This window comes from Dipodomys ordii, unplaced genomic scaffold (assembly GCF_000151885.1).
Source record: "Dipodomys ordii isolate 6190 unplaced genomic scaffold, Dord_2.0 Scaffold40, whole genome shotgun sequence".
Lineage (NCBI taxonomy): Eukaryota > Metazoa > Chordata > Mammalia > Rodentia > Heteromyidae > Dipodomys > Dipodomys ordii.
In genome coordinates, this window is record NW_012267256.1 from 7,255,317 (window position 1) to 7,281,938 (window position 26,622).

The 26,622-nt window shown below is 37.8% G+C and overlaps 1 protein-coding gene across 1 annotated transcript; it reads right to left on the reverse strand.

Moving 5' to 3' along the window:
* Nucleotides 1–5,708: 5,708 nt before the first annotated feature.
* On the reverse strand, nucleotides 5,709–22,688 carry Anxa1 (annexin A1). Its single transcript, XM_013018472.1, has 13 exons — nucleotides 22,478–22,688; nucleotides 16,628–16,707; nucleotides 16,420–16,528; nucleotides 15,841–15,935; nucleotides 14,686–14,799; nucleotides 13,691–13,781; nucleotides 11,581–11,660; nucleotides 10,880–10,936; nucleotides 9,981–10,074; nucleotides 9,070–9,165; nucleotides 8,026–8,084; nucleotides 6,880–7,002; nucleotides 5,709–6,075 (listed from the first exon to the last, which is right to left on the reverse strand). The coding sequence occupies exons 2-13, from the start codon at nucleotides 16,691–16,693 to the stop codon at nucleotides 6,019–6,021; spliced, it is 1,041 nt and encodes a 346-aa protein (XP_012873926.1). The 5' UTR covers nucleotides 16,694–16,707; nucleotides 22,478–22,688; the 3' UTR covers nucleotides 5,709–6,018.
* Nucleotides 22,689–26,622: the final 3,934 nt, after the last annotated feature.

A 26,622-nucleotide genomic window follows, 5' to 3' on the forward strand; every position in this document is an offset into this window, starting at 1 on the left:
CCTGTTTCACTTCTGTGTTTTATCTTTCCTTTGCCCATTTCTTCTTCCTTTCCCTTTCCTATATTTTAGCCTTTTTCTTGTCATTCCATTTTCCCTCCAATCTCTCTCCTAATTCTCGGTCTTATCTCCTGCATCTAACACTAATACTCTTAATAGCCAAAAACAGCATGAACTGTGCTACAGTGAAAAATAGTATTTGTGTTTAAAAAATGTCTTGGAGCCAGGAGTTAGGAGCTCAGATCTGTAATATACTTAGGACGCTGAGATCTGAGGATCAAGGGTAGAACAATCCAAGAGACTCTTATCCCTAAGCAGCTAAAAGACAGAAGTGAAAGTGTGACTCAAGTAGTAGAGCACCAGCCTTGTGCAAAAGAAGCCAAGTGAGAGCAAAAGGCTTGGAGTTCAAAGCTGAGTGCCTCCACTAGATGTTAAAAAATACTATCCAATGATTTAACAAAACTGTGCATAGAAATAAACATGGCAGAAAAAAGAAAACATTAAAATTGAAGTGTCTGAAATAAGGATACATTAGGAGAATACAATTCTTAGGAAAACTCCAAATAGTAACACAATTAACAAACATTTATAGGAAGTGATGGCATCAAAGGATTGAATAAGAAAGGTAGGCTTTTTGTCTTTTAATATATAATTTTTAGAGTTAACAAGCTAACAGGTAGATCTACATGTGTCCAGCAGGAAATGTAGAGTGTAGGTAACTGAAGAATGTGAATTTTTCATGTGCATTCATGCCAAGAATGAATGTAAAGAGAATATGTAATATCTGGGTAGAGTTTAAGTCTTAAAGATTACATAATTAAATAATCACAAAGATTAATTAAATAATCACTTCATCAGTAAGTACATCCACAGGTAAGTTGTTCCTTTGCCTTTTAGTTTTCCAGGACCTTTTATTTCTTCCCACAGTGTCAAATGTACCCAGCTCCATGCTAATTGTCATAACATTCAGAGATCTCTGTATTTTAAAACTGACTTTAAACAATCTAAATTAAAATAAAGAGCCAATTGGTACAATACTGCAAGAGAAGAAGCTTACAGTACTTAAAAGCAAGAAGCGATCCCTAAGAATGCTTTGATTGCACCTTGCTAAGTTCTAAATGGAGTTATTGATTCTGAGTGATAGAGACAGCTGGTCAAACCCAGTGTAGCACCACCCCGAGGGCTGGTGGCCCATGTCTGCAGTTACAAGACCCAGATGCCTAAAGCAGGATGATCTGAAGTTCAAGAACAACCTGGAGACTACACAGCAAGACCCTGTCCCAGAGAAACAAACACCACAGTGTTTTCTTGGGCTTGCTTTTATCTCCATGTGTAATCAGCGTTGTCTCCACATTTCTTGTTGCTCACAGTCCAGAGAGAGAGAGAGAGACAGGTTTGCCGTCAATATGTCTTTCTGTTTCTCACAGGCTTATTTTCTTCAACAGCCTCCAGGTTCGCTTTCCAATGGAAGGACAGATGCCAAGAGCCATGTTGCTTTCCCACAAATTAAGTGGACAATAGCTGTGTGGACATGGACCCTGCCAGTTCAGTGCTCACACATTAGCTTGAAGGGCATCAGAATGCAAATAGAAGATGAATGATACCACAGGACCAGGTACAAGCCAACCAGCACATCCTGGATACTAATGACCTTCAGAGGACAAAGAACTGGGGCGGGAGGGGAAGAGTGGGGAAGGGAGATCAAGAATCCAGAGAAAAGCAAAACAAAACAAATGGTTGATTTATTTAAAGGAGAGCCATGGAACACAGTTAAGGGAAAGACCTACAATTGTTCATGTTTATTGATAAGGTCACTCTTAATTTTCTGAGAACATTCCAGTAGTTAACAGAAGTGAAGAAGTGGGAAGCTGCCCGGAGACGTAGGTGCTCTGTTAGGGACTATGGCAAGAACAGAACAGGATTGCTTTAAGTGACTTCTGAAATACTGTGCTTCATTGATCATACGCAGTGATACCCTGAACGGCAGCCTTCCCGTGTCTCCCTTAAAACAACAGGTCTGGGAAATAATGACACTGTCTGTGTAGTTTGATCATCTGTTTTTCATCGTATTTTTAAATACTTGAAAATTGTTATACATGCATTCTGTATGTCCCCGGTAAGACTGTAAGCCTTACAAAGATACTGAGCACTCTCTTTGGTTCTATCCCACTTCATGATACAATTATGCACATCCCGCACACTTAAGGGAAAATTGAAAATACTAACACTAGATGGCAGCAATGCTTACAAGTTGGATGAAATCAGAGGCCAACATTTTCTCCCAGGAGTAATCATTTTGAAATAGGATGATGGAGTTAGACATTTGCAATTAACATAAGTAGGAAATTACTGAAGTGTATAGCCAACATAGATAGAGAGATAGATAGATAGATAGATAGATAGATAGATAGATAGATAGATAGATAGATAGATAGATAGATAGATAGATAACAATTAAGCCAGTAGAAATGATTTGAAGATGGGGAAAGGAATATAATAGGCCCCAGGTACAAGTAATGCATGCCAATAATTAAAAATAAATTATAGGCTCCAGTAAAAGACTTTAAGAAGAAGAAAGACCAAACTGCAGCTCTAACTGTGGAGAATCCAAAGGGAGGATGTAAAGACGCTAGAAAAACCAGAACACAGATATTTCCTGCATAAAAGCAAAGACATTTGAAATCAATAACTAGCGTTGTTCCCCCCGCACAGAAGTTGCAGTGGGCACAAGCACCATGAGAATGGAAATCGTTTCCAGTTAGAGGAAAGTGCCTGCAGGCTTATTTCCACGAGACTAGCCAAGCCAGCTTGGGGTGTGTTGGTTGGTTTTTCCAGATGTGTATATAGTTTGTTGGTGACTCAGCCATGGAAAAGAAGGCTCCCCTTGGAATATCTCCCAGCGTCTAAAAATACGACGTCGTGTTCTTTTGGTAGATGGCAAGATTTACTACACCAGGACCCACAGCTAATTACATAATAGCCCCAATCCATGAGGTCTGCCTGGGCTCTTACCCACTAAGAAACCAATGGCATGCTCACAATGATAAGGTGTGATTTGTGAGAGATCCCGGGCGTGATGCTCTGCCAGGTGTGAATGAGCAGAGACCCCAGCAGCTCAGAGCTCAGCCTCTCCCAGGCCTTCGCATGTTCGTCTGCTGTAAGCATGGTCCCCGCTGGCTGCCACAGGCACCTCGCATTCCTTTTCGTTCCCTTCTTGGTAGCACTAGACCCTGTCAGTCTTTCAACCATCCTCCACTTCTAGTCCTGCTAGCTCAAGTGCTGGGTTCAGCACTGGAAATTAAGCCATGGGGTTGGTAGTATGGTTATTTCACACAGCTCTAGCCTATGATTAGGAAAGCTTCGTCCTTAGCAGTGTTATCAGGATGTGTCTCCCCACAGCCAGAGCTCCAGGGACCTCAGATTTATTACTCAATAAATAAGCCCCCTGCTTATGAGCTTCTTTTGTGTTTTACTGTAATCATCAAGATCTTCATTGCAAGAGTCACCAAGGGGACACATAAAGAGGTAGAAAACTTAGGCCTCAGTCCCACAGCCCGTGACAGGTGGGACCAGGATGTGAATTTAAAGAGAGTGTGAAGATAAGAGTTTTCACAGTCAGAATGGAGTTGATGGTAACCTGGCCAGAAAGGGTATTGTTTCCACATCAAATCCAAAGAAGGGATCAGAAGATGGATGCTGTTAGCTATTCAGTTAATATTCAAAATCCTTACTGTTTAAACTTAGGGTGGGGGGTGGACAGGATGGGACACGGTTGCTACGGGGCTGCATTTTGGGTTTCCATTTTACTAAATGCTCTTTCTCTTCCTGTATTTCTGGCCCAACCTCTAGCCAATACACAACTCCAGCGTGTAGAAATGTCTTCCCCAATCACTGTAACTTTGCAAGGCATTGCAGTTTGATGGCAAGAATGAATGACTTTCACTAAAGTTTAATCACCAGACATCTGTGATGTTTTTGGCAACAATATGGGAGCAAACTAAAATCTGATTTAATTATTTGGCTTGGCCAGTTATCTCAGTATGTAAAAACACTGATTTACTTTAAAAATGTACTCTTAGCTGGATTGATACTGGCTGCTACTTCAATTTCTTAGGCAACGATCAAGTCCAGTCATTCCCACTTCATTATGTCTAATTTGATAGAACTTCAAACAGCAGGTGCTGGTATTATCCCCATCTTTTAGCTGATGCAAATTCATTGCTTCAGAAAGCCATTGTTATCTTTGTGATAATGAACTAACAAATGGGAGAGGCATCCTTGTAACTCAGACCTCTATCACTGTACTATTCTGATCTTATGTCATAACAAACCCTTAGCAAATATTTATACATGTCTTTTCTCCTGCCTAGCAATGCTTCATGGTGGTTACAAAGAGAAGCATCATGATTCATCTCAAGCTTTGCTCACCTAGAACAAGCTTCTGAGCTATGAAGCCATTTTGCCAAATAAGTTGAACATAAAATGTAATTAATTCTTGTGTGTGCTGGAGGACAGAGGCATACAATGCTAAAGGTGCTCATTAAATTCAGTGTATGTCTTTAAGATGAGTAAAGTTAAAATAATGTTTTGGATGAGGTCAGAAGTCCGTTAGGAAATAGGAATTGCAGGTTATATGGTAATGTGTAGAAAGTACCGGAATGATAGAGAGCTGATTGGGTTAGGTCAGTTTGCTTCCTTAAGACAGCTATTATTCTTAAGAGTAATTGGGATCCATTCAAAAAGTGTTAACGTCTGTGTCTGTGTGTTACTGAAGATAAATTCTAAAAATTAAAGTGCCAAGCGCACATAGGTACAGTTGGCTTTTGTAAAAATTCAAAAGCAATTTAAAAGAGGAAGAATCACCTTTCCAATAAACCAAAATGATGCAGCAGCAATGAGACATTTGTATGAAAAATCTCTCCAATTGAGTACCACAAGAGTAAAAATTGGGTCTAAACTTACTTGTAAAATTTAAAACTGTAAGTGTTTAACAAAGAAAGGAAGGAAAAAAACCTGCAGGCTGAGACTTTAATAGTTTGTCAGCATGATACTAAAGCACAGTCTATAAAGTAAAAATAAATTGAATATTATTATAACACAATACACTAGTTCTATGAAAATCCCTGTTTAGGTAAAGAAAGCCACAGATGGAAAGAAAATATTTTAAAAACCATATATCTGAAGAAACAGTATTACCTAGACGATATAAAGAAGTCCGAGCTCAGTAATTCAAAAAGTAAAATGAATAAAATACAAAATAGTGATAGCATTGAATGTTGGTAAAGATGTAGAGAAAACAGACATTGTTATATTTTTGATGGGCAAGTAAAATGACTCTAACTGAGAAACAGTTTGTTTTATTGTTGTTTGGCTTTGGTGGTGGTAATAATGGGATGGTGGTTCTTTTTTTAGAAAAACTAAGCATCTCATTTTGGTCATGATAATAATCCAAACATGAGAAATGGAGAAGATCTTAACTGATAATGTAGAGACAATAAATTCTATTCTTACACAGATCTACTTCCATGAAAAGTTGTACTAAGATAAGGAATCACTGAGATGATTTTCAACATCTGTAAATACGTCTGGCATGTAGAATCTATGTCATTAAATGTTTGCAAGTATGGATCCCAATCTAATCCCTTACTAAATTACACACAACTAAATTACACACAAAGGAAAATCCCAACAGAAGAGCCATACACCAACTATCTTGTAAATAAAATCACTTTATTTTCAGCTGCATAAACATCTTCCGCAAGTATTGTTACCAGAACAATTTATTTATGGATTTTATCATTTGTACTTAACAGTTTTTTTTAAAAAAAGGTATCTCTACTGCATAAAGTTATGATATAAAACGTTGTAGAGACTATAACATCATTCATATTTATTTTTAAGAAAGCAGATGGTTACGCTGCGATGCTGATGAAATACTTTCCTACTTATGCCTATGGTGAAGACTGAAAAGCTATGATTAAGTAGCTACTGGTCACATGATCCAGAGCACCAAAGGAATACTTAGCACCCGCCACACAGAGCCACCAGGATTTTCTCATAATCTCCCTTGGTTTCATCCTGTTGATACAAAAATACACATCAGTCAATGCTATGCCAAATCATAGTCCATAGATTGCTTAATGATACAATAACTATAGTATTTGTAGAGTCAACTATAGGTCAGTTCACCTATTACAACACAATGCTTTCTAGGATCTTTAACCAAAGAACTCTACAGCTAAGTAACTGTGTAGAACAGAGAGTAATATACCTGAATTATACACAAGCAGGTTAAATAGTTCTCTGGATTATGTTCATTATTTGAGCAACTATTTTCTATGTATGAAATACAATACCACAGAACTGAAGAAAACACAGCACAATCTAATCTCATAAATGAAAAATACTTGATTCATTCATTAGAAAGAAAATTATAGACACAATTTTCTTACTTTTTCTCGATTTGTTTTAGTTATTAAATACAAATACTGCCAATTTAAATCATTTATTTTCCAATAGGTTCAAAACCCTTTTTTCTTTCTATATTCCTTTCAAAGCTCTAGGAAGTTGAACACTAATTTTAGATATTTTCTATATTACAAGATTATTTTAGTAGTACCAAGTAAAATGTATAGAAAGTATGTTTAGTAATTACTCCCTTATCTTTTATTATTAATTGTTCAACGAATCATGATTTCTATCTACAATGGAAGAAATTACCCGTTAACAAAATTCCAAATGCATTTTTCCAGTGGGATTCTTCATAAAGTATTCACACAAACATATGCCAAGATGGATATATTAGGTCAGTTGTTTATTATAAATATGTTATCAAAAGAGTCTGCATTTTTAAAAGCATAATTGTAAAAAATCCCAACATACCAGAATGGCTTGGCAGAGAGAGACCCCGTACATCTTCTGATAGTACGCCTTGATATCATTCATGTCAACTTCCGAACGGGAGACCATGATTCTGATCAGTGCCTTATGCCGGGTCCCAGCACCCTGTCCAAAGCCAAGCAGACTTTACTCTTCTTCAGAGAAACACTCACTAAGGAATACCCTTCAATATGTTCTTTCTAGAGAAACTTTCTCCCCCCCACACACATATACACATATACACACACGCACACCAGCCACTACATAAGCAGTAGACTCTGTCTGTACCATCCAGTAATTAGGAACGGTGCACTTTTTGCTGAAATTTGGAATATGATCTCATGTAATTCATCTGTCTAAATCATATCAGTAGGTGGTATTTTATTAAGCTTAGGATGAAAAAACAATCATCATATCAGGGTTTACAAGGTCCTACCGGATTCTATAACCACTCTCTTGGACACCTGGGCACCAGAACTCTAATTTTATGTGCACCTGCACTCTAACCTCATTCCTATTCAAACTTCAGGTATTAAGCGAACTGACAGCAAGGCTTCATTGATTTCTGAGGTCTGGGGCAAACGGTCCTCTTCATTCTCTGTGTCATCAGATATTTATCATTACCCATTGAAATGCCACACTAGATGTCAGCGGGCACAAGGCAGCAGCGAAGCATGTCTACCGCTGCTGTCACAGACATGACTATCGGTTCATTATTGCATTGGCTAAATCTCAATCTTCCTTCTCTCTCTCTCACTCTCTTTCTCTCACATTCATACAAACACATTGTCTCCCTCACACACATGCGCATGCGCGCACACACACACATTCTCTCTCTCTCTCTCTCTCAAATCACACCCTAAAAGGAAACTTTTTACCATCCTTCTTTAGGTGAATTTGGTTTTAAGCAAATCGTAAATCATGCAAAAAATCATTTACATGCTCGCTTCACAGTCAAATCGACACATTTTTTTTAAATGTCACACAGAACAGAAGTATAATCTAATAGACTAGTGTATCAACTCTTGCATTGACTCAGGCAGTGATTCTTTTTAAGGGGAAGATAAAATACGGTCTCCGGACAAACACACATTTTCCATCTTATCTACCATTTCTGCTCTTCAGCCAAGTGTGGAAGTAGAACGTTACCTTCATGGCCTGATGGAGTTTCTCAGCAAAGAAGCATGGGGGGCTCGTGGCACACTTCACTACAAGAAACACAGAGTTTAGTTGGCATGCTCACCACAGGAGAAAGACGCACTTGAAAGGAAAAGTAATTTGTTACTAAAGGAAAAGTTTTGTCACCAAGCTTCTATCACCCCTCCCAATATGGGATATTGGATTTAGCGGAAGGTAGGTGATGGCTCTCCAGGTATTGGTTTTGAGTATTCTTTCTCCTCTCAACTTATTTTTAGTGGTTTTAAACACATACCAAGAACAATTTCAATCATCATTGCTATCCTAAGTATATCCTCCCTAAACATAAGGAAAACAGAACATGTTCAAGGCCATGGAAATAAATACTTGCTTCAAGCTGTGACAATTTTTTTTAAGTCCTAGGAGAGAAGAAACACTAAATATAAACCAGCTGCCCAAACAATATGCTAGTGGGTATGTTTGTATGGCTACTTCTTAGTTGTTATTCAAAAGAAGTCTATAAGCAGTTTGTTAGAAATGCACATCCTAGGACCCAGTATCATACTACTGAATCAGAAGCTAGCTGCTACCATGAGTCCCAGAAGCTTTTGTGGTGGGCGAGAAGCATTGTTTGAGCCGATAGGTTCCCTAACCCTGAGGGTCATCTGAACTACCTTGAAAAGTCTGGAACTTTCTGAAGCCCACCCAGACTTACTAAATCAGATTTCCCTAGACTTGCCTAAGATCATTCAACTGACAAGTACACCAGGACTTTTAAGGAACAATTGTCTAGTTCTACATCGTATGCTCTTAGCGACAATTCTGAATTTCTCGGGCATGTCTTGCTTGTCATAAGTAGCTGTCAAGTAAGCATATCCCACCATTAAGATGGACTTTCTTTGCTGGTCTTACATGATGCCTTTGTCTGAAATATAGATGTTCCACTTCTGAAAGGTATTTATTTTCATTCGTTTGTTTCTGGCTTTCAGTAAGTCAAGTAAAATGCTGAAAATGTCATTTCTGCTTGGAAATTATTCCAGTTGCGTGATTACCCACCGATGGCTGTGAGGCATTTCTCAATATCTCCTTTCATCTCCAGGTCCAGGACTTTTTTCATGTCATGCTGGCTGTATTTGGTGTATTTCTGAAACACTGAACATTCAACTCAAATGAAGATATGTAGAAAGCATTGCATTCTCTGGTAAACTTCAAGCAGAATCAGAGTAAACGGATTTCTTTGGATAATTGAATTTCCAGCACCATTTTTAAGCTCTTCACAGGAGGCAGGATGATGTGAATATTATGTCATGTCCTAAGAATGTAACTCACACAGCTATTTCCCATCTTTGGAAGTCAACATTTACAAGGGCAAACAATTATTGAAAATCACATTGCTTGACATCCATACCAATAACCACTACAGTGCACACACCCATAGCCCATAGACCTTCGTGTATGTATGTGAGTGCCTACACAGAAAATTTCTCTTATTATAAGATAATAAACTTTAAGTCACTATGATGACTTTTACCCTTGTTGTGGCTTCTAAGAGACTTGGAGGTAAGTCTTTTGCATAAAGGTCAGAACTTTTTTTTTTCCCTGGAAGGTTTGTTTCATTTTTCCAACATCTACATTTCCTTTACTTCAGTGAACTCTGAATTTATGTAGGTTTTGTTTTACTTCATTATAATTTCATTTGTCCTGCTGCATATCTATCTTACTGTCATATATATTCCAGATCTTTTAGAGAAATAGAAAAGGAAAAAAAGACATAGATATTTCTCATGTCTATGTAAAGCATGTGTCTACTACTGTGGAATGGTGGCTGGACACATTGGACAAAAAATAGTCAAATTGCAATAATGGAGAAGGACCATTACCAGTTGACTTTTTCTTTCTTTTGTTTGCCCTAAATAGAGAAAACACAACTCCCATCAAACCTCCAAGATTATCTTTTCCCTTGTTACCTCTGCGAAGATGGGGATAGCTTCTGGTGGTCAGAATGGTATTGAACACATTCACATCTGTCCCTTTTCTCCTCTCTCCTGCTTCATATAAAGCCTGTAAAGAAAAAAAATAGACCCTCTAAGAACTTCTAGGCAATAGCTTTGGGCTCAAGACAATCAGAATAGGCTGCACTAAGATTCCAAGGATTTTTATTGTGTTTGTCAAGGACTTTCACAGTATCTTTTAATGTACCTGTAAAATTAGAACTTTTTCTATGGTTGCAGAATTAAGTTGTTTTAAAATTATGCTTAATATCAAAACTTCTCCTTGAAACAGACTTTTTACTCTTTATTATTCGAAAAGGGTATTTATGAGTCAATAATCCAACCATAAGCTAGATCTGGCATTCTGATGTTGTAATTTCTGGATTCAAATCGCAACTTTGAAATTTAAAAGCTCTGTAGTTTTAGACAAATGGTTTAACTTTACTAAGCAACAGATCTTACTCTTCTGTAAATGAAAAAGATAAATCTCTTTATGGTCACACTTATGCTCTATTAATTCTGCAGTACTAATGACTATCATCTTCTTTGGTCACATTAATTCCTATAGTCCCACAAATATAAATTGATAGCCTCAATGTAAAATGTATATTCAGAAATGTCACAAGAAAATGGAAATCACTATCAATATAGGCATCATTTAAATGCTAACTCTTGTTCTCTTTGATATATTGAACAATTTCTACTAAAATAATTTAAATTTCATTCTGGAAGCTGTGTGTCACTAGAGAACAAAGATGAAAGAACCATGACTTCACAAAGGATCTGAGATGTGAGTTCAACATGGAGGGCATCGAGTGTTGAGCCCACCAAGGGAAAAGTTGGGCTGCAGGAGTAGTTTCTCAGCTCTTCCTTACCCTGGCATCTGTATCGGCCAAGTCTTCATTAACACCCAAATCCTCACTTCGGTCACCCTGAAAAAAAAAATTCCATCCTATTGTGAGCATTTTTGTAGCAAGTAAATACATGGTTTATTTAATTCCTTTTGTATTAGGCAATATTTGTTGAAGAAAAGTGTCAGGAGGAAATCTTATCTTTTGCAACAATATGAGTGAACCTAAAGGACATTACAGAAAGTGTAACAAGCCAGGCAGAGGTGCAAACGCCACATGCTCTCACATCTATGTGGAATCGTGAAATGGTTGAATCATAGTCACAGAGAGTTAAGTGTTGGTTAGGGGAGGGGGTGAAATGAGAGTAAGTGTACAGACTTTCAAATAGGCAGGCTCTTTTACTAAGCCAAGCGACCAAAGTCAATAATCAATAATGTAGTGTATATTTCTAACAAAGGGAGAAAGTTTTAAATGTCCCATCCTAGAACTCGACAGGTAAGTAAGGTAATGGACATGTAACTTAGCTTGATTCATCAGCTCTACATTCGATACGTAGGTTATACAGAACATTGAACTTCCAAAAGATGTACAGTTATGATTTATCAACCAAGATAATAGTAGTTAAAAAGACAAAATGATCAATCACCCAGCTCTAGAGAGAGCTCAAATTTAAGAGTTTCTTCTTTATGAAAGGAGAGGCATTTCTTAGAGTTCTCGAGTTGTACCTTTGCAAGAGAAAGCAAAGCCTTCTGAAAGTCTCCAGATGTGTCTGATGTGATGTCTTTGGCCAGATCTCTTTTCAGCTCTGAGAAGAAGAAAAAAACGGTTTTGTGGTAAACTCTTTCAAATAATGGCCCTTGTAATAGGATAACAGTAATGAATGATAATGAACTATAGAAATGTTTTTTAAAACATTGCAATCCTTACTAAAAAAAATAGAGAAATTAGGCCAAGTGAAATTTTAGACTATCAAATCTATTTCTTTTAGGACAATGGAAACAAGTTGACTAGTACTGTAAATGAAAACTTGTTTGGTAAACTTAGCTAGTGATGATAAACTGCTTAGTATATATAATCAAATAACTAATTCTCAAATTGTTTCTGGACTATAATATGCAAAAATTAGGCAATAATACAAGCCGACCCTTCATTTATAATGATAAAACACATGCTATGTTTCAACATTAATTACTTTGAAAATTAAAAATATCTCACAAAACATTAGCTTAATGTTATGTGTTCATGTATGTTCAGATGAATTTTCATACAGTTTTTTAATGTGGTTTATTGTGTGCAGACATAATTAATCTGAATTTATAATGACCCGTAATAAACTCTCAGTGGACTTTATCTTTGGCATGATAGAGAAATAAGGATATTTTTTAATCAGGCAAAATAAAATACTGCCGCTTTGATCATTATCTCTGATAAATAGCTATCGGGTAGCTATTAATTGTAAGAATTGCAGGGAATGAAGATAAAAGCTTTCTTCCTTTTACTCCTTTATACTAAATGTCTGTGGAAACAATGAGAGAATCAGGCAGAAAAATCCTCCACAGGGTGACATCTGTTTGGGAAATGTAAAACACTAGCAGCTTTGGGAAAGTAGAAAACAGCAAGATACTTGCTGTTATCATCTTTGCAGTTCTGAACATAGCATCAATGGCAGTTTCCCTCAATAGCTAAGTTTCCAAGGGCCATCAGCCCCCCTGGATCCAATGACAGATAAAGAGCCAATCATCATGGCTGCTCATAATGGTAAATAAAGGTTCCTATAAAGAATCAAAATACCTAATTCTTTTTTAAAATGAAAGAGAGCAGAATATTTTTATGAAATCATTCTCAGAAAAATAGAAAAGGTTTCTAGAAAACTTTTTGAAGTCTTCACTCTGAAGTTTCCATTATAACAACATATATTTTCTAGTAAATCTCAAACTCCAACTGGGAGAGGGTTTTGATTCCCTCCTAAGCACCCAAGCTGCTTGTTGGCTGTGTGTAGACAGGGCCAAACAGTAAGGAGACACTTCACTGGATAGAATCTTCAATGTTCTCCCTTAGATATGTGTTTTAATGTTTTTTTCTTTCATGCATTTGTTTCTAAAGCATTTATAAGATGATTTCTTTGTTGCTTTGTATGTCCCTCCCGCACAGTATAACCCCTGCTTTCACTATATTTGATGTAGGTATAATTTGTGGAGGAGATGGGGAAAAACAAGTCGTTTAAGGATACAAGCGGACCTGTTGCAACAATGAGAAGTACAAGTTGTCATGTCGAAAATGAACTTTACAACTTTGGTGCGGGGGCGGGGGGGAGAGGGAAGAATTGGGGGGACAGGGGGAGGAGGCTGGGAAGGGATGTGGAGGGTAAACAAAGGAGGAGGCTGCAATGCTTGATAAGAAATGTACTCATTATCTTGCCCATGTAATTGTAACCCCTCTGTACAGTATGTTCACAAAAAATAAAAATAAAAAAAGAATCTTCAATGTTCTCATAATTAACACCTGCAATCCCTTTCAGGGAAGAATGTAATGCCAGGTGCTGGTGGCTCACATCTGTAATCCTAGCTAGTCCAGAGGCTGTGATCAGAGGATGGTGATTCAAAGCCAGCCTGGGCAGAAAAGTCTGAGACTCTTTTTTTTCCAATCAATCAGTAAAAATCCGGAAATGGAGTGATGGCTCAAGTGGTAGCGTGCTAATCTTAGCAAAAACAGCTCAAGGTGAGCACCTAGATCTTTAATTCAAGCCCTAGTACAGGCACAAATAAAGTAAAAATTTTAAAAGAATATAATATTTCTTCCCCAATAAAATTGAGTCTATTGGACATTATCAATTACCCTCTCTGTAGACTCTGTTGATTTCTCTGATTTCTCTGTTATTTCTAGATGCCAAAATTTCAATCAGAGTGTCTTCATCAGTTCCAAGTCCCTAAATTGAAAGCAATAAAAAATATATAAACATCTTTATTTCATGTGAGAAATTAGTTTTTGTACCACAAATTTTGTAGAAATAAGTTAGTAACTTCACCCATAAATATATAATAATCACAAAATGTATTATATTTGTCTAAAATAAAATAGATGTATAGTCACTATTTGGGGTAAAAGACTACAAATGAATATATTTAGAGGGTGTGGGTGATTGAGGCCTATGGTCTTAGCCATGGGGATGGATACAAAGTCAGGCAGAAAAGCTCTTAAGACCCTTTTTCAAGTAATATCTGGAGGTAGTAAAGCACACCTGTTACCCCTCAGCTAGCGGAGAGGTTTGGGATTGAGAAGATTGTGGTTCGACACTAGCCTGGACAGAAAAATGTATGAGACTCCATTTCCAAAGAAGCCAGCTGTAACTTGGGGATTATGGGAAGGCTAACATAGGCAGGTTGTTCTCAGGCATGTGTCTTGGTGATGAGACTCGACCATAAAAATAACCAGGAAACCAGTGGGCTGGACACATGACTCAGATGGTCAAGCACCAGCCTAGAAAGTGTGAGGTCCTTCATTCATGCCACAGTACAAGCAGAAAAAGAAGAAGAACATGAAGGAGAAGAAGGAAGAGGAGGAGGAAGAGAGGGAAGAAGAGGAGGAGGAGGAGAAAGCTGAAGTAATTTGACTTATACAGTGAAAACTACAAGATGGATAAAGGTAGCAATATTAATATTTTTCATGTATATGTCTTCATGTATTGAAGTAGTCATGCACAAGCACACAATCACTGAATTGACACTGATGGACATGCATGTAAGCTATCAAAGGTAACAGAGTAGGGACAGGCCGATTTAATATAGACATGATCTTGAGAGAAGGCATTTGCCTAGCACTAGTCATGTTACCTTCATGGCAGCACGCAGTTCATCTGCATCAAATTGGGCTGGAGTTTTCAGTAGCGCTAACACAACTTCCTCAAGGTGACCCACAAGGGCTTTCTTCAGAACTTCATCCAAAGGCTGCAAAACAGATTAGAATCAGGACTCCTAGTAAGTTATGTGCTCTGTTACACAACGACCTGGCATCGCATGATCTTTCTGTCATGTTGCTACAGATTCCTAGGCCCAACTGTCTTTCCCAGGTCTTTCCTTTCACAGTGAAAAACATACCAGATATTTAGGAATGGCACCTTAATCTTTTAAAAGGAATTTGATTTAAAAAAATGTGCTGAATCCACTGATAACTTCTGAAATAGAGGGCTCTCCATCTTTTCTACAAGGAAGAAATGACAGGGCTCAAAATGTAAGAAGCTATGTATTAATAAAACAGTAGTAAAATACTCTAAAAAACTGTTTCTTGACATGGCAAGGCTTTGAGGTTTGCATTCCCCAAATAAGCGCAGTAATAAAATATTACATTTAACAATAAAAGAAAGCTTATTCACATATGCTATAACACAGAACAGAAAAATCACTTGGATGGTAGAACTAGATGCACACTCTAGGGTTCAGAAACATAGAGTTCGTTTTACAAACCCGAGATTTAAGCTGAAATGGGGCATCTTAGAACTCCTCAGTAGGAGGATCATGGTTAAAGACTAAGCCCAAACAAAAACCTGAGACCTTCTTTGAAAATATCTACAGTAAAAAAGGCCCTCTGAAATATTACAAGCGCTTACCTAGCTGGGCTTTAAGTCCAAACCTCAGTCCACCAAAACAAAAAAAGTAAGTAAACTTCAGCAGAAAATTCATCTCAATCAAAACATATCCTTTCTTATCCTTAGTAATCTTGATGCTTAGTGTGTTCAAATTGAAGGATTGTTTCCAGTACACAGATCTGAGGCCTTATATCAAACTGGCAAGTACACGAAACCAGTAAATTTGCTAGAATTGATTCAATGACAATAAATTACATAAACACAATGGCTGTCTAATTGATACTGGGGAAACAATAGTTAGAAACACATCACAACAAACCCTCTCCCACACACACCAAAAAAGAAAAAAAAAACACTTAGCACCATGGTTCAAAATCTATGTTTAAGCATAAATAGGACCCACCTTTCCTTTCTCTTGCAGATAAGCTGCCTTGATCTGCTGACGCTGAGCATTGTTCCTCTTAGTGAGAATATCAATGATGGTTGCTTCATCCACACCTGGGGGAGGGGTAAGTGTTCAGCTTTAACATCAATTAATACCAATTTTTTTCCACCATCTACAACTGACATTACATGCTTCATCATCAAGGTAACCCACATTAAGTTCTTAAATAAACTAAGAAAATAAGTCCTGCACTACTTATCAAGATAGATAGTCTATCTAGAAGAAAAATAGTCTATCCATTTCAAAGGCAAATGAAAAGCCAAGTTGTTGCTCCTGGGCATCAGGTACAAGGAAAGATCAGGGTTCAGACCCTGTGTGTGTTTATTCACTATTAAGTTTCTATTAGACAAAAAAACAAATGGTTGCAGTAGTCGAGCTCCTACTGACTTGATCAAACTTCTCTTAAGAACTGAAAAAGGAAATAAATCTGTATTCCATGAAGAAATCTCTTTATCTCTTCTTCCCATCTTTCAGGTCTGTTTTAAATAGGAACCATACAATATTCAAGAGGGAGCTGTTTTAAGGACACATGCTCACCTTTAACCGTTATGGCTTTGTGCAAAGCCTCCACATCCGAGGATGGGTTGAAGGTGGGGTAGGGGCTCACGGCTGACCCAGGACCACCTTTGGATGATTTCACAGTTTTCTATAGATGACAGAGACATCAATTAGTGTCTACTCACTTCTGTTGCTTTCTATTTCAATACTGTTAAACAACAAAGTCACTTTGTTGTTCACTACTTACCACATAGTCCTGTTCTTGATTGTCAATAAACCAGGCCTGTTTGAGGAATTCTGATACCATGGCCATTTTTGAAAAAGGGTCTGGAATTAAAAAAGTAGATGCTATTACTAAACAGGCCCACTGCACATGCACACATCCTCTTATACACAGGAAACACAACATCACAGAATAACTGCATCCTAACTCTTTGTGACTACACTAAGTACTGTAATGAAATCTGAATTTTAGTTGTTTTTGTTTTTTTTTAAATGTATCCTTCCACAGAATCCAGGGCTTCCAGTCAGAAACTGAGCTCTTTCTAGATGTGTTCAGTCTTCACCTCTAAGGATCTGATCAGTGCTGTAAGTCAGCACAGATTGAAAAGAGAATCAGATGGTTTGCCTCATTACTTTAAATGTAAAGATCACCCACTGGATGCCAACTACTCAGAGTGCAGAACCTTCAAATACCATTTGCCTCCAAGAACCTAGAGACTAGTGTGTGGTCTCCACGAGAAAACCACAAGAATGAGGAAATTCCTTAGAGGAATTTCAAGTTGAGCTCGGTCTCTCTTGAAATGAGTCAAGACAGAAGTTGAAGAGAATAAAACTGGTCCTATTTGAAAAGCTAAAACAACAACAACAAAAGTGAACTGGAGAAAGAAACGTTGATAGAAGCCGAAAGAAGTTTAAATGGATATCCAAATCACTGGGGAGACATCCCAGAGAATGGCTAAGAGATATTCACCCCTCAAGAGCAGAGATCACTTAGTGACCCATTAGACACTCTTTGTTGGATTAACCATGCCTATATCAAAAGGATGGTTAGAGAAAATACATCCATGTTTATAAATTAAAATAACCTGGGGCAAAGTGCAGGACTGGATTGACTCAAAACTCAAATCCATTGATGTCTCCCAAAATAAAAGTTTGCTTTTCTATTTCTTGGTGTGAATTTATTTTAGTACTTAGAGTGACTGGCGCCTAACATCTTCATGTTTCTTCCTTCTTGAGCTACCTGAATATTAGTGTTGCCTCTTTTTCCTCGCACCCTTTTGTGATATGCCACTAGAGATGACTACCATGAATCCCTGTGGTAGAATTCAGCAAGGTAACTTCTACAGGTTTAAATTCATAATCCCAAACTAAATGACTCATGAGAAGTAAATAAAGTGATTGATTCCTTCAGTGTGTTCAAATGTTTCAAGTCCACACCTGCTGAAAAATAAGAGCAGTTCCAAGTCATGAGTTTAAATAACTGCAGGAAACAATATCCACAGCCAGAAACAACCTCCATTTAATTACCATCATTGTTTAAGTTACTCCTTTGTCACTTGTGGGAAGAACCAACATATTGTATATTCACTAATACAGGCTCCAGCAATGGCAAAAGTTAAAATGATTTCTTAAGATTGTGATGTACTTCCCATTACAGGCTAATTTGGTGTAATGGTTGTTGGCAAATGGAATTTCATACTCAATTGCTTCACTGACACACCCCAAAGTTCACAATTCTAGCAGTTTCAATTATTCACAATGTATAGTGTGGTCTGTCCATCCTAATAGTTAATATAGAGTAAGAGCTTCAAAATAAACAAAAATATTTAAAATATTCAATAATTTCATTCTTTTCAGCCAATAAAGAAACACTTCAAAATAGAGCAGGATGTGACATTGCATACTATTATCCCAGCTACTGAGGTGGTAGAGGCTGAAGGATCTCAAGTTCATATTAGACTGAACAAAGGAACTGATAAGACCCCTTATCAAAAACAGAGTAAGTCGGGCACCTGTGGCTCACACCTGTAGTCCTAGCTACTCAGGAAGCTGAGATCTGAAGATTGTGGTTCAAAGCCAGCCCAGGCAAAAAAGTCCCTGAGACTCACCAGAAAACCGGAAGTGGTACTGTGGCTCAACTGGTAGAACGCAATCCTTGAGCTGAAGAGCTCAGAGACAGCACCCAGGCCGACTTCAAGTCCCACGACCAACCAAAAAACAAAATAAAACAAAAAGTAAGAATAAAAGTAAGAGTGGTAGGGAGTACTTGCCTAGAATCCAAGACCCTAGGGACATGGGGCATTCTTAGAACCAGAAGAAAAAAAAAGTCCAGTAAACTCAAAATGAATTTAATGAAATCTACTATGCTTTTTTTGTTTGTCTGTTACAAATCTAGGTATGAAAACAAAATCTGAAGTCAGTCAGATAAAGCCATCTAGCTCTTAGCAAAGTCTAAAATACAGGGATTATGGCAGGATGCAAGGAACTGCTCTGAAGGGAAAAGATTTCATTCTGGCTGCAAGTTAAGTAAGTGCCCAAGCTCATTACATGAATAAACAGAACTTCTGCCCAACCTCGACACACCTTAGAAATTCCATAGCAAAACGTATTTTAGCCAAGGTTGATTGCTACAGCAATCATCCTCAGTCCTGTGAGTTCACAAATGCTTTCCTTCTTTCTTTTATTGTAACTTTAAAACTTACAATTAGTATTGAACAGCCTTTTCTACCATTGGAGCTCAACAAATACTGCATTTCAGTCCCACTGAGATTTAAATTCAAAATTACATCAGGTAGATGGAAGATGAATTGGGCCAGGTACACATGAACTGATCAATCTGGAACCTAATGGTATTCTATGTTTCTTCTAACTACTAGTCTCTTTGTGCTCATTCACTATTCATCAGTCTTAGTTTATCTGCCATTGAAGTTTGGCATATTTGTATATTTTAAGTATTTGAAGAAAGACCTCCCCCCTACTTTTTTTCCGGTCATGGGGCTTGAACTCTTGGCCTGGGCACTGTCCCAGAGTTCTTCAGTTCAAGGCTAGTTCTCTACCACTTGAGCCACAGCACCACTTCTGGTTCTCTGGTAGTTAAATGAAGATAAAAGTCTCACAGACTTTCCTGCCTGGGCTGGCTTTGAACTGTGATTCTCAGATCTCAGCCTCCTGAATAGTGAGGATGATTGGTGTGAGCCACTGTCACCTGGCTGAAAGACCCTTTGCTTTCCCATCATTAGCAACCTTGTGAAAGGTTAGTTCCTGAATTTATGACAGAGGAACCTCTGGTCTGTGGTCTTGGTTACAATAATGTTGGTTACAATAATGGTGTTGCTATATTAATTGCAAAACACAACAATTCTTAAATCTGCATTGAGTAATGACAGAGTGACTCTAGAGTACAGCCTACCTTAGTTACACACTAGAGCTCTCAGAACTCTACCATAGGGGTAGCTCTAATTTCTAGGCCTTATTTCCAATCTAGGAAGAATGTCATTTTCAGGTTAATTTCCAGCCAGTGGTATCAAGAATCATGATGTAAATTTACATCTTCAGATTCCAAACTGTTCTACACCCCTTTACATTAGTGACAGAAGAAACAATGACAAGATCAATATCATTGTAAGCTACTCAATATGAGACTAGGATTCATTCAGTCAACCCACAGAATCTACGACAAACTTTATCATAGAGCCCTGGTTGTGTGTTTTCAAATGTTTTAGTCTTGTGTACAGCTTTACCTAAAGTATCTACTTGGTAAGTCATTCTCACACCTGTGTTCAATACAGTGGATGCATCTGAGGAACCACTACAGGAAGGTAGCTTGTAGAAATGTTGTTTTAGACTTTTGGATGGGGAGTTTCCAGGGCCTGAAGTGCTCCTTCCTCCTCCACACCCCACTGCCTTTTGACTAACTGCTTCTTCTCAGTAAGGACTTTGCTTAGAGGATTCCCTAAATCTCCATAAAAACCTTCCATGGATCTTCTGCATTGAACTGGGATACCTTCCATGCATTCTGCCTTGAAGATAGTCCTTCATTTTGGTACTGGTACTTCCCAGGAGGTCAGAATACATGTGCTGTTCTCTATGAACCTCTAATCTCAGGCATAACACAAAGCTTTAATATACTCATCATATCCACAAGTACTGTGGATACTAGCATTTTAAGAAATAAACATTTACTCACAACTATAAGACACGGATGTAAGAACTGAAATGTTTTGAGTCTCACTTGGAATGTTTTGTTTCTTTTTTTGAGGGGCAGGGGGTGCCCATTCTAAGGCTTGTACTTAGAGCCTACACTTTTCTGCTCAAGGCTCTTCCTCTAATACTTGAGCCACCTGTCTACTCTGAGCCCTTTTTGGTAGTTAATGGGAGATAAGTGTCTCACAGACTTTACTGCCCTCACTGACTTCGAGCTGCAATCCTCACATCTCAGCCTCCTGAATAGCTAGGTAGTATCTTTCTTAAGATCCATATTGCTCTGAAATGTCAAATGTGAATTCCACCTCACCTCAAGGAGATAGAGATACACAAAACAGTCTAATGAAGGAAGGCATAGATGAACTGCATCTGTTCTGAACTTACACACACACACACACACACACCTGCCCAGTTTCAAAGGAAATAGAACTACAAGAACTGTTGATGGTTTATCACCAAAAGTAATAGGTCCATTACTTTTTGCTCTAATTTTAAGCCTGTCATAAATTAATGGGCCTAAAGACAATTAAGAACCATCAGCTCAGTCAGTTAATATCTATAAAATCAACCTTGCAGATGTTTTGATTGAAAAAGTACTTCATAAGCATGGCTAGATAGCTGGTTCATTAATAATGTAAATCATAATTTTGTCAACATCAGCGCCACGTTGGGTTTCTTCCAGCTGTGGTTGGACCTGGGGCTAGGGTGGCAACATCACTTTAGTGGGAGAGGCCCAGAATTACAAAGCCAGCATTTTTCCACATTCCACTCACTTGCAATGGGCCTTCTAACAGTTACCAAAACACATTCCTCTGAACAGGGGGAGGGAAGGGGACCTTGCTTTCTTTTTCTCCATTCAAATATAATTTTAAGGGCAATCAGAGCTCATAGGACTGCACTATAGTGAACTACCATCAAAAGTTAGAAATCGAGGCATGCAATTAACATTTTACAAGGGCTAAGAGAAAAAGTCCTTGATTAGTTGCCAAGCATGGATATGAATTATGAGCTCCGATTTTTTGCAAATATATCCAACTCCAGTAAAACTCCAGATGGGCTTTGTGCTTTATGTACTAAGGAAGTTTATGATGGTGAGCTCATTCAGCAATCCAAGTGGAGCAGTATTTTAGAGGACTCTGACATTCCCATGGGATAATTTATCTGACATCACCCAAGAAATGTTTCTTTTTCCCTTTGGGTTTTCAAACCAACACTGGAAAAGCCTGTCCAGGGCAGAGATTCCAGGAAGAATGTAACCACACCCTGTTTCAATGAAATGAGTAATAAGTGGACCTTCTTAGCTGGCTGAGTAAATATAACATTAATTTCAAAACGTTAATTAAGAAGTGAGCAAATACCACTCTAAGTTCTAAAGTCTATTTACTTTTCTTTACGAGAGGAAAATGAATTATGCACTTCCTGCTAATTTGAAACAGCTTTGCTTGAAAAGCAACACTAGCACCCCCTAAACAAGCACTCTCTAACAAGCAATCCCCAAACACCTTCCCCAAGCCCTCTTTCCCTCGCAAGATGCCTTACAAAATACACATTTCAGCGAGGTGGAAAGGAGACATTCAGAGACTATGTGCATTCTTTCATTCTCTGCTATGGAAAGCAACATCTGTCCAAGGAAGTGAACTTAGTATAGTTTTTGAAATTGCATTCCTAACTCAGTCCAACAAAGCATTACAATTTGTGAGGCCTAAAAAAACCATAAATATCCAATGCAATGTTACAGAAGTTCTCCTCATTCATCAATCCTATAGAAGTAGTAGCATTTAACGGCAACAAAACTTCTTTGGAAGAAAACAAACTCAAAAAAGAGTTTCTACTGGGGTGGGAAATGTTTTCAAAACAACCAAAATTAGCTTACAGGAAAATCAAGGCTTACCGTTTTATTTTCCAACCTTCTGCCAAAGAACTAAGGAGAGACTCTCTCTTCTCTGAAGTTTGCAGTCAGTGTAGACGTGGAGCTCCAGAAGTCTGGTTTTATAGGATTTGAAGGGAGGCCACACCTAGCAACCAGAAGTTAGTAATTGGCTGCTTTTTGTTTGAAGCAACAAGCTCAGCTTTGTCCAGAAACAAAGTGAAACAAGTCTTGCAAAATTACTCACCAGCTCAAAGGAGTTTCTTGCTCAGCTGAGAGCAAAAAGGAAGTGAAAAGGAAGGACAGATATAGATAGAGATTTTTCTCTCCCCTTCCTTTTGCACTTTTAGTTCTAAAAGGCACAGAATGCAGTTTAAAGTTTACAGTGCTGTCTGCTCCAAGCTAGATGCAATTGTTGGCAGTTTTGTTAAACTGAGTAGATCATAGAATTAAAAGAGCATTGATATAAAAAAATAAAATTCAGTGGTATTTAAAAAAAAATCCCAGCTCCACCGTTAGGACTTTCTATAAGCCCCTCTGCACAGAGTTAAGTTTCCTGAATTGTTACTATATCCCTACAGGCACAATGTATTCTACTTTTGTAGTTCATTTGACAACCATGAAAAAACATGTATTTGTAAATTTCAGCATTATACACTAAGAGATAATTTTCTGCTTTTATTTCACCAGAAATATTTTCTTCTTTCCAAATAAAGCTTTTAGACATCCACAGAACTAAGAAACACACTAGCAGTGAAGTTAAATTTTGAACAAAGTGATTGCTAAGTTTGGCATTGTGACATGGGCAGTAGTGAACATTACTTCTTTTGTACATACGTCTTATGTACATAGATTTTTATTTATATGTAACACATCCTAGACATTAATGAGGAATTGAAGAATTTAAAAAAAACGGAAGTCAAGCTATGGATTAAAAGGATTAATAGATTAGTAATGGTCACAAAACCAGTATTATGTGAAATTTCCCACCTGATGTAAGGAAGTTTATTTCCGTATTCTCAATAATGATTCATATTTATTCTTTACAAATCCTTACAAGTTCTTAGTGATGAATCCATCAAACTATGCACAAGTGGGAACTCTCTCACATCATGGTTCTGCTTCTATTGTACTCTAAGAGCATGTGGTTCTTTCTTTTTCCTCATACATTGCTCAGGTAATTATATACTCCAGGTTTATAAAAAGCAATGGAAATTTTAAATTTGAAATGTTTACAAAGCCCTCTCTACTCTTAATGTCAATTTTGTCGAAGCAAATACACTCTTAACCAGGATGGTTTTTTAATCTGAATAGTTAAGAAAGTATTAATCTTTATTTTTGACACTTGCTATATATTTTTGGAAACAAGAAGAAACTAATTAGCATCTACTAATTAATTTGATGGATATCATTTTAAATTGATCTTGACAAATGTAAACTAGCCTTCTAATGCTATATTGATGGTGCCAGCTGAGAAGGGAAGAGATAATTATACAAAATCTGGTTCATTTTTTTTCTTTTTGAATGTGGCAATGGAAATGTTAGAGCCTGGGTACACAGTGACATTCAAGAATTAAGGAATACTTCACCGTTTGTTTCTTATTTTTAAAAACATGCTATTAGTATTTTTTAATTGTATGTGGGGAAGTGGTCATCATTGCAACATATCGGTACACGCTCACAACGTATATTGATTAAGCTCCCTCTCAGTCAAATTCTCTCCCATATTCCCTGCGCCCTTCCTGCTTCGAGTCCATACACATCTACACAGTATATCAATCTTATTCACCCTTCCTCATTCTTTCCATTTTCCTTTCCAATCCCACTGGTAACCACCTTTGAACACAACCCAGTTTATATTCTTGTCATTCATGTTTATAAGTGTTTAGCAGTTGTTTGAAGTCTTTTCACTGTGGTATCTCACAATGCATATATTGTATTTAAACCAGACTAACCTTTCTATTACTCTCCATAACCCCTTATACCTCTGTAAATGTGTGTGGATGAAAGTCCCAGCTCTTCTTCGGAGACATGGGACAATGAAAAGTGTCCAAGGTGGATGGAATGAAGAAATGAGTCAAACATACAAAATGGGTCCTGTGGAATATAAATATGAAAACTGAGCTCACAACCTATCCCTGGGTATAAAACTCCAACCACGGTTTGAGAAATAGACAACCAGGCAATTGGACCCATGAGATCTAAAAGTCCAAAAAAAACCCTATCTCCATGATGAAATATAGCCATTTCTAGTACATATCTGTGACAAACAGTGAAGGTCAGATAAGATGATGTTAAATGAAATGAACCCCAAGACAAGGACACAAGTGGGTTTTTCTTTTTGCTATTTTTTTTGTTGCTTTGTATATCTCTTCCCCATGGTATAACTCCTGTTTCCACTGTGTTTGATGTTGGTATAATTTGGGGAGCAGAAGGGGAAAAACAAATTGTTTAGATAGGGACAGGTTGACCCATTGCAACAATGAAATATACAAGATGCTATGTCGAAAAATGAACTTTACAATTTAGGTGCGGGGGGGGGGGAGTGTAGTTGTGGAGATGGGAGGGAAGGCATGGTAGGGGAAAAGCAAAGGAGGAGGCAACAATGCTTGATAAGAAATGTACATATTTGGGCTGGGAAGGTGGCTCAGTGGTAGGGCGCTTGCCTTGCATGCATGAGGCCCTGGGTTCGATTCCTCAACACCACATAAACAAAAAGAAAAAAAAGCCAGAAGTGGCGCTGTGGCTCAAGTGGTAGAGTGCTAGCCTTGAGCTGAAGAGCTGAGGGACAGCGCCCAGGCCCAGAGTTCAGGCCCCATGACTGGAGCTCCCCTCCCACAAAAAAAAGAAATGTACATATTACCTTGCTCATGTGATTGTAACCCCTCTGTACAGTATTTTCACAATAAAAAAACTAATTAAAAAATACTGACAAGAAAAAAGTGAAATACAATGCATTGTTTTGTGTTTGCATGAACCAAATGGAACTACTTTATATATTCATATTTACCATACACTGTTAAACCCATAACTGCAAAAACAAGTGTGATACATGTGCTAATAATGAGAAAAAAGTTTAGAAAACACTTTTCAGAATTTACTTACAGCTATAACTCTAAAGGGAAGAGAAACACCCCATCAGATGCAAAGAGAGTCATTGACGCAAGATGACTGTGACTAATCTGTTGAAATCACTTATATCTAGACAATAATAACAGCAAATGGATTTGTAGAGATAAAACAGCATTTAAAGTATTCTACCATTAACAGCTAAGGGAGAGACATGGGGTAAGTGACTTATGGGAGTAAAACACACACACTGTAACTGCAGAGACGTGACTCACCACTCTTACTGTTTCTAGAAGGTGGTGATTCACAGCTCCATTGTTTCAAAAAAAAAAAGAAAGAAAGAAAGAAAGAGCATAAAATAAGGAAAGAGCAGACCAGAAATCCGGTGAAGAGTAATCTGTACACACTGCATTGTCACATCATATTTAAATCACATAGTGAGGAGAAAGAATATTGCACGCCAAAATGGCAACCCTCACAGAGCAAGCGCCGAACAAAATTTCCTGTTAGTAAGGTGTCTCATCCCCCCTTTATTAATAAGCCCTATCTAAACACATCTCTCTGCAGGGGGAAGACAGAATCATGAAGGAATCATGAAGGATCGTGCTCTGCTGAAGTCCCCAAATCTCCCCACAGCTTCCCCCCACCAGCTATTTACAGCCAATGAAAATGACTTTTTCAAGCATAGTACTCTAAGTGGTTTCCTCCTTGACCTCAAATCTTTTTCCCACTCTCCTTCCCTGTCTCTCTCCCTCCATACTTTCCTTTCCTGTCTCTCTCCCATAGATACACATCCACACTTCATGAGGTTGTTATTATTTTGTTATTGCTCAGTTATTACCAGCATCACATGAAATAAGAAGAATATTACTAATAAAGTAGTCCTACAGAAGGCTAAGGCTGCATCTTTATTGGGCCATACTGGAAGAAAATAAAAGGCAATGCATCTATGTGCAAGAAGAAAGGACTGAAGTTCCCTGAGTACATCAGGCCTAAGATCTGCTTTAACCCTTTGATGGATTACCTTTCTTTTTCTCAGTAGATTCAATAAGAGAGAAAGAGGGCATCACCCTGTCTCCAACAAACTGAGCCAGGATTTG

Excerpts from the sequence above, each read along its gene's own strand:
- Anxa1 (XM_013018472.1), bottom strand. The coding sequence starts at position 16,693 with ATGGCCATGGTATCAGAATTCCTCAAACAGGCCTGGTTTATTGACAAT. Across the intron at positions 15,936-16,419 it reads CAAAGCCATAACGGTTAAAG|GTGTGGATGAAGCAACCATC; the intron begins GTGAGCATGTGT and ends CCCCTCCCCCAG. Across the intron at positions 13,782-14,685 it reads AACTGCGTGCTGCCATGAAG|GGACTTGGAACTGATGAAGA; the intron begins GTAACATGACTA and ends CTTTCAATTTAG.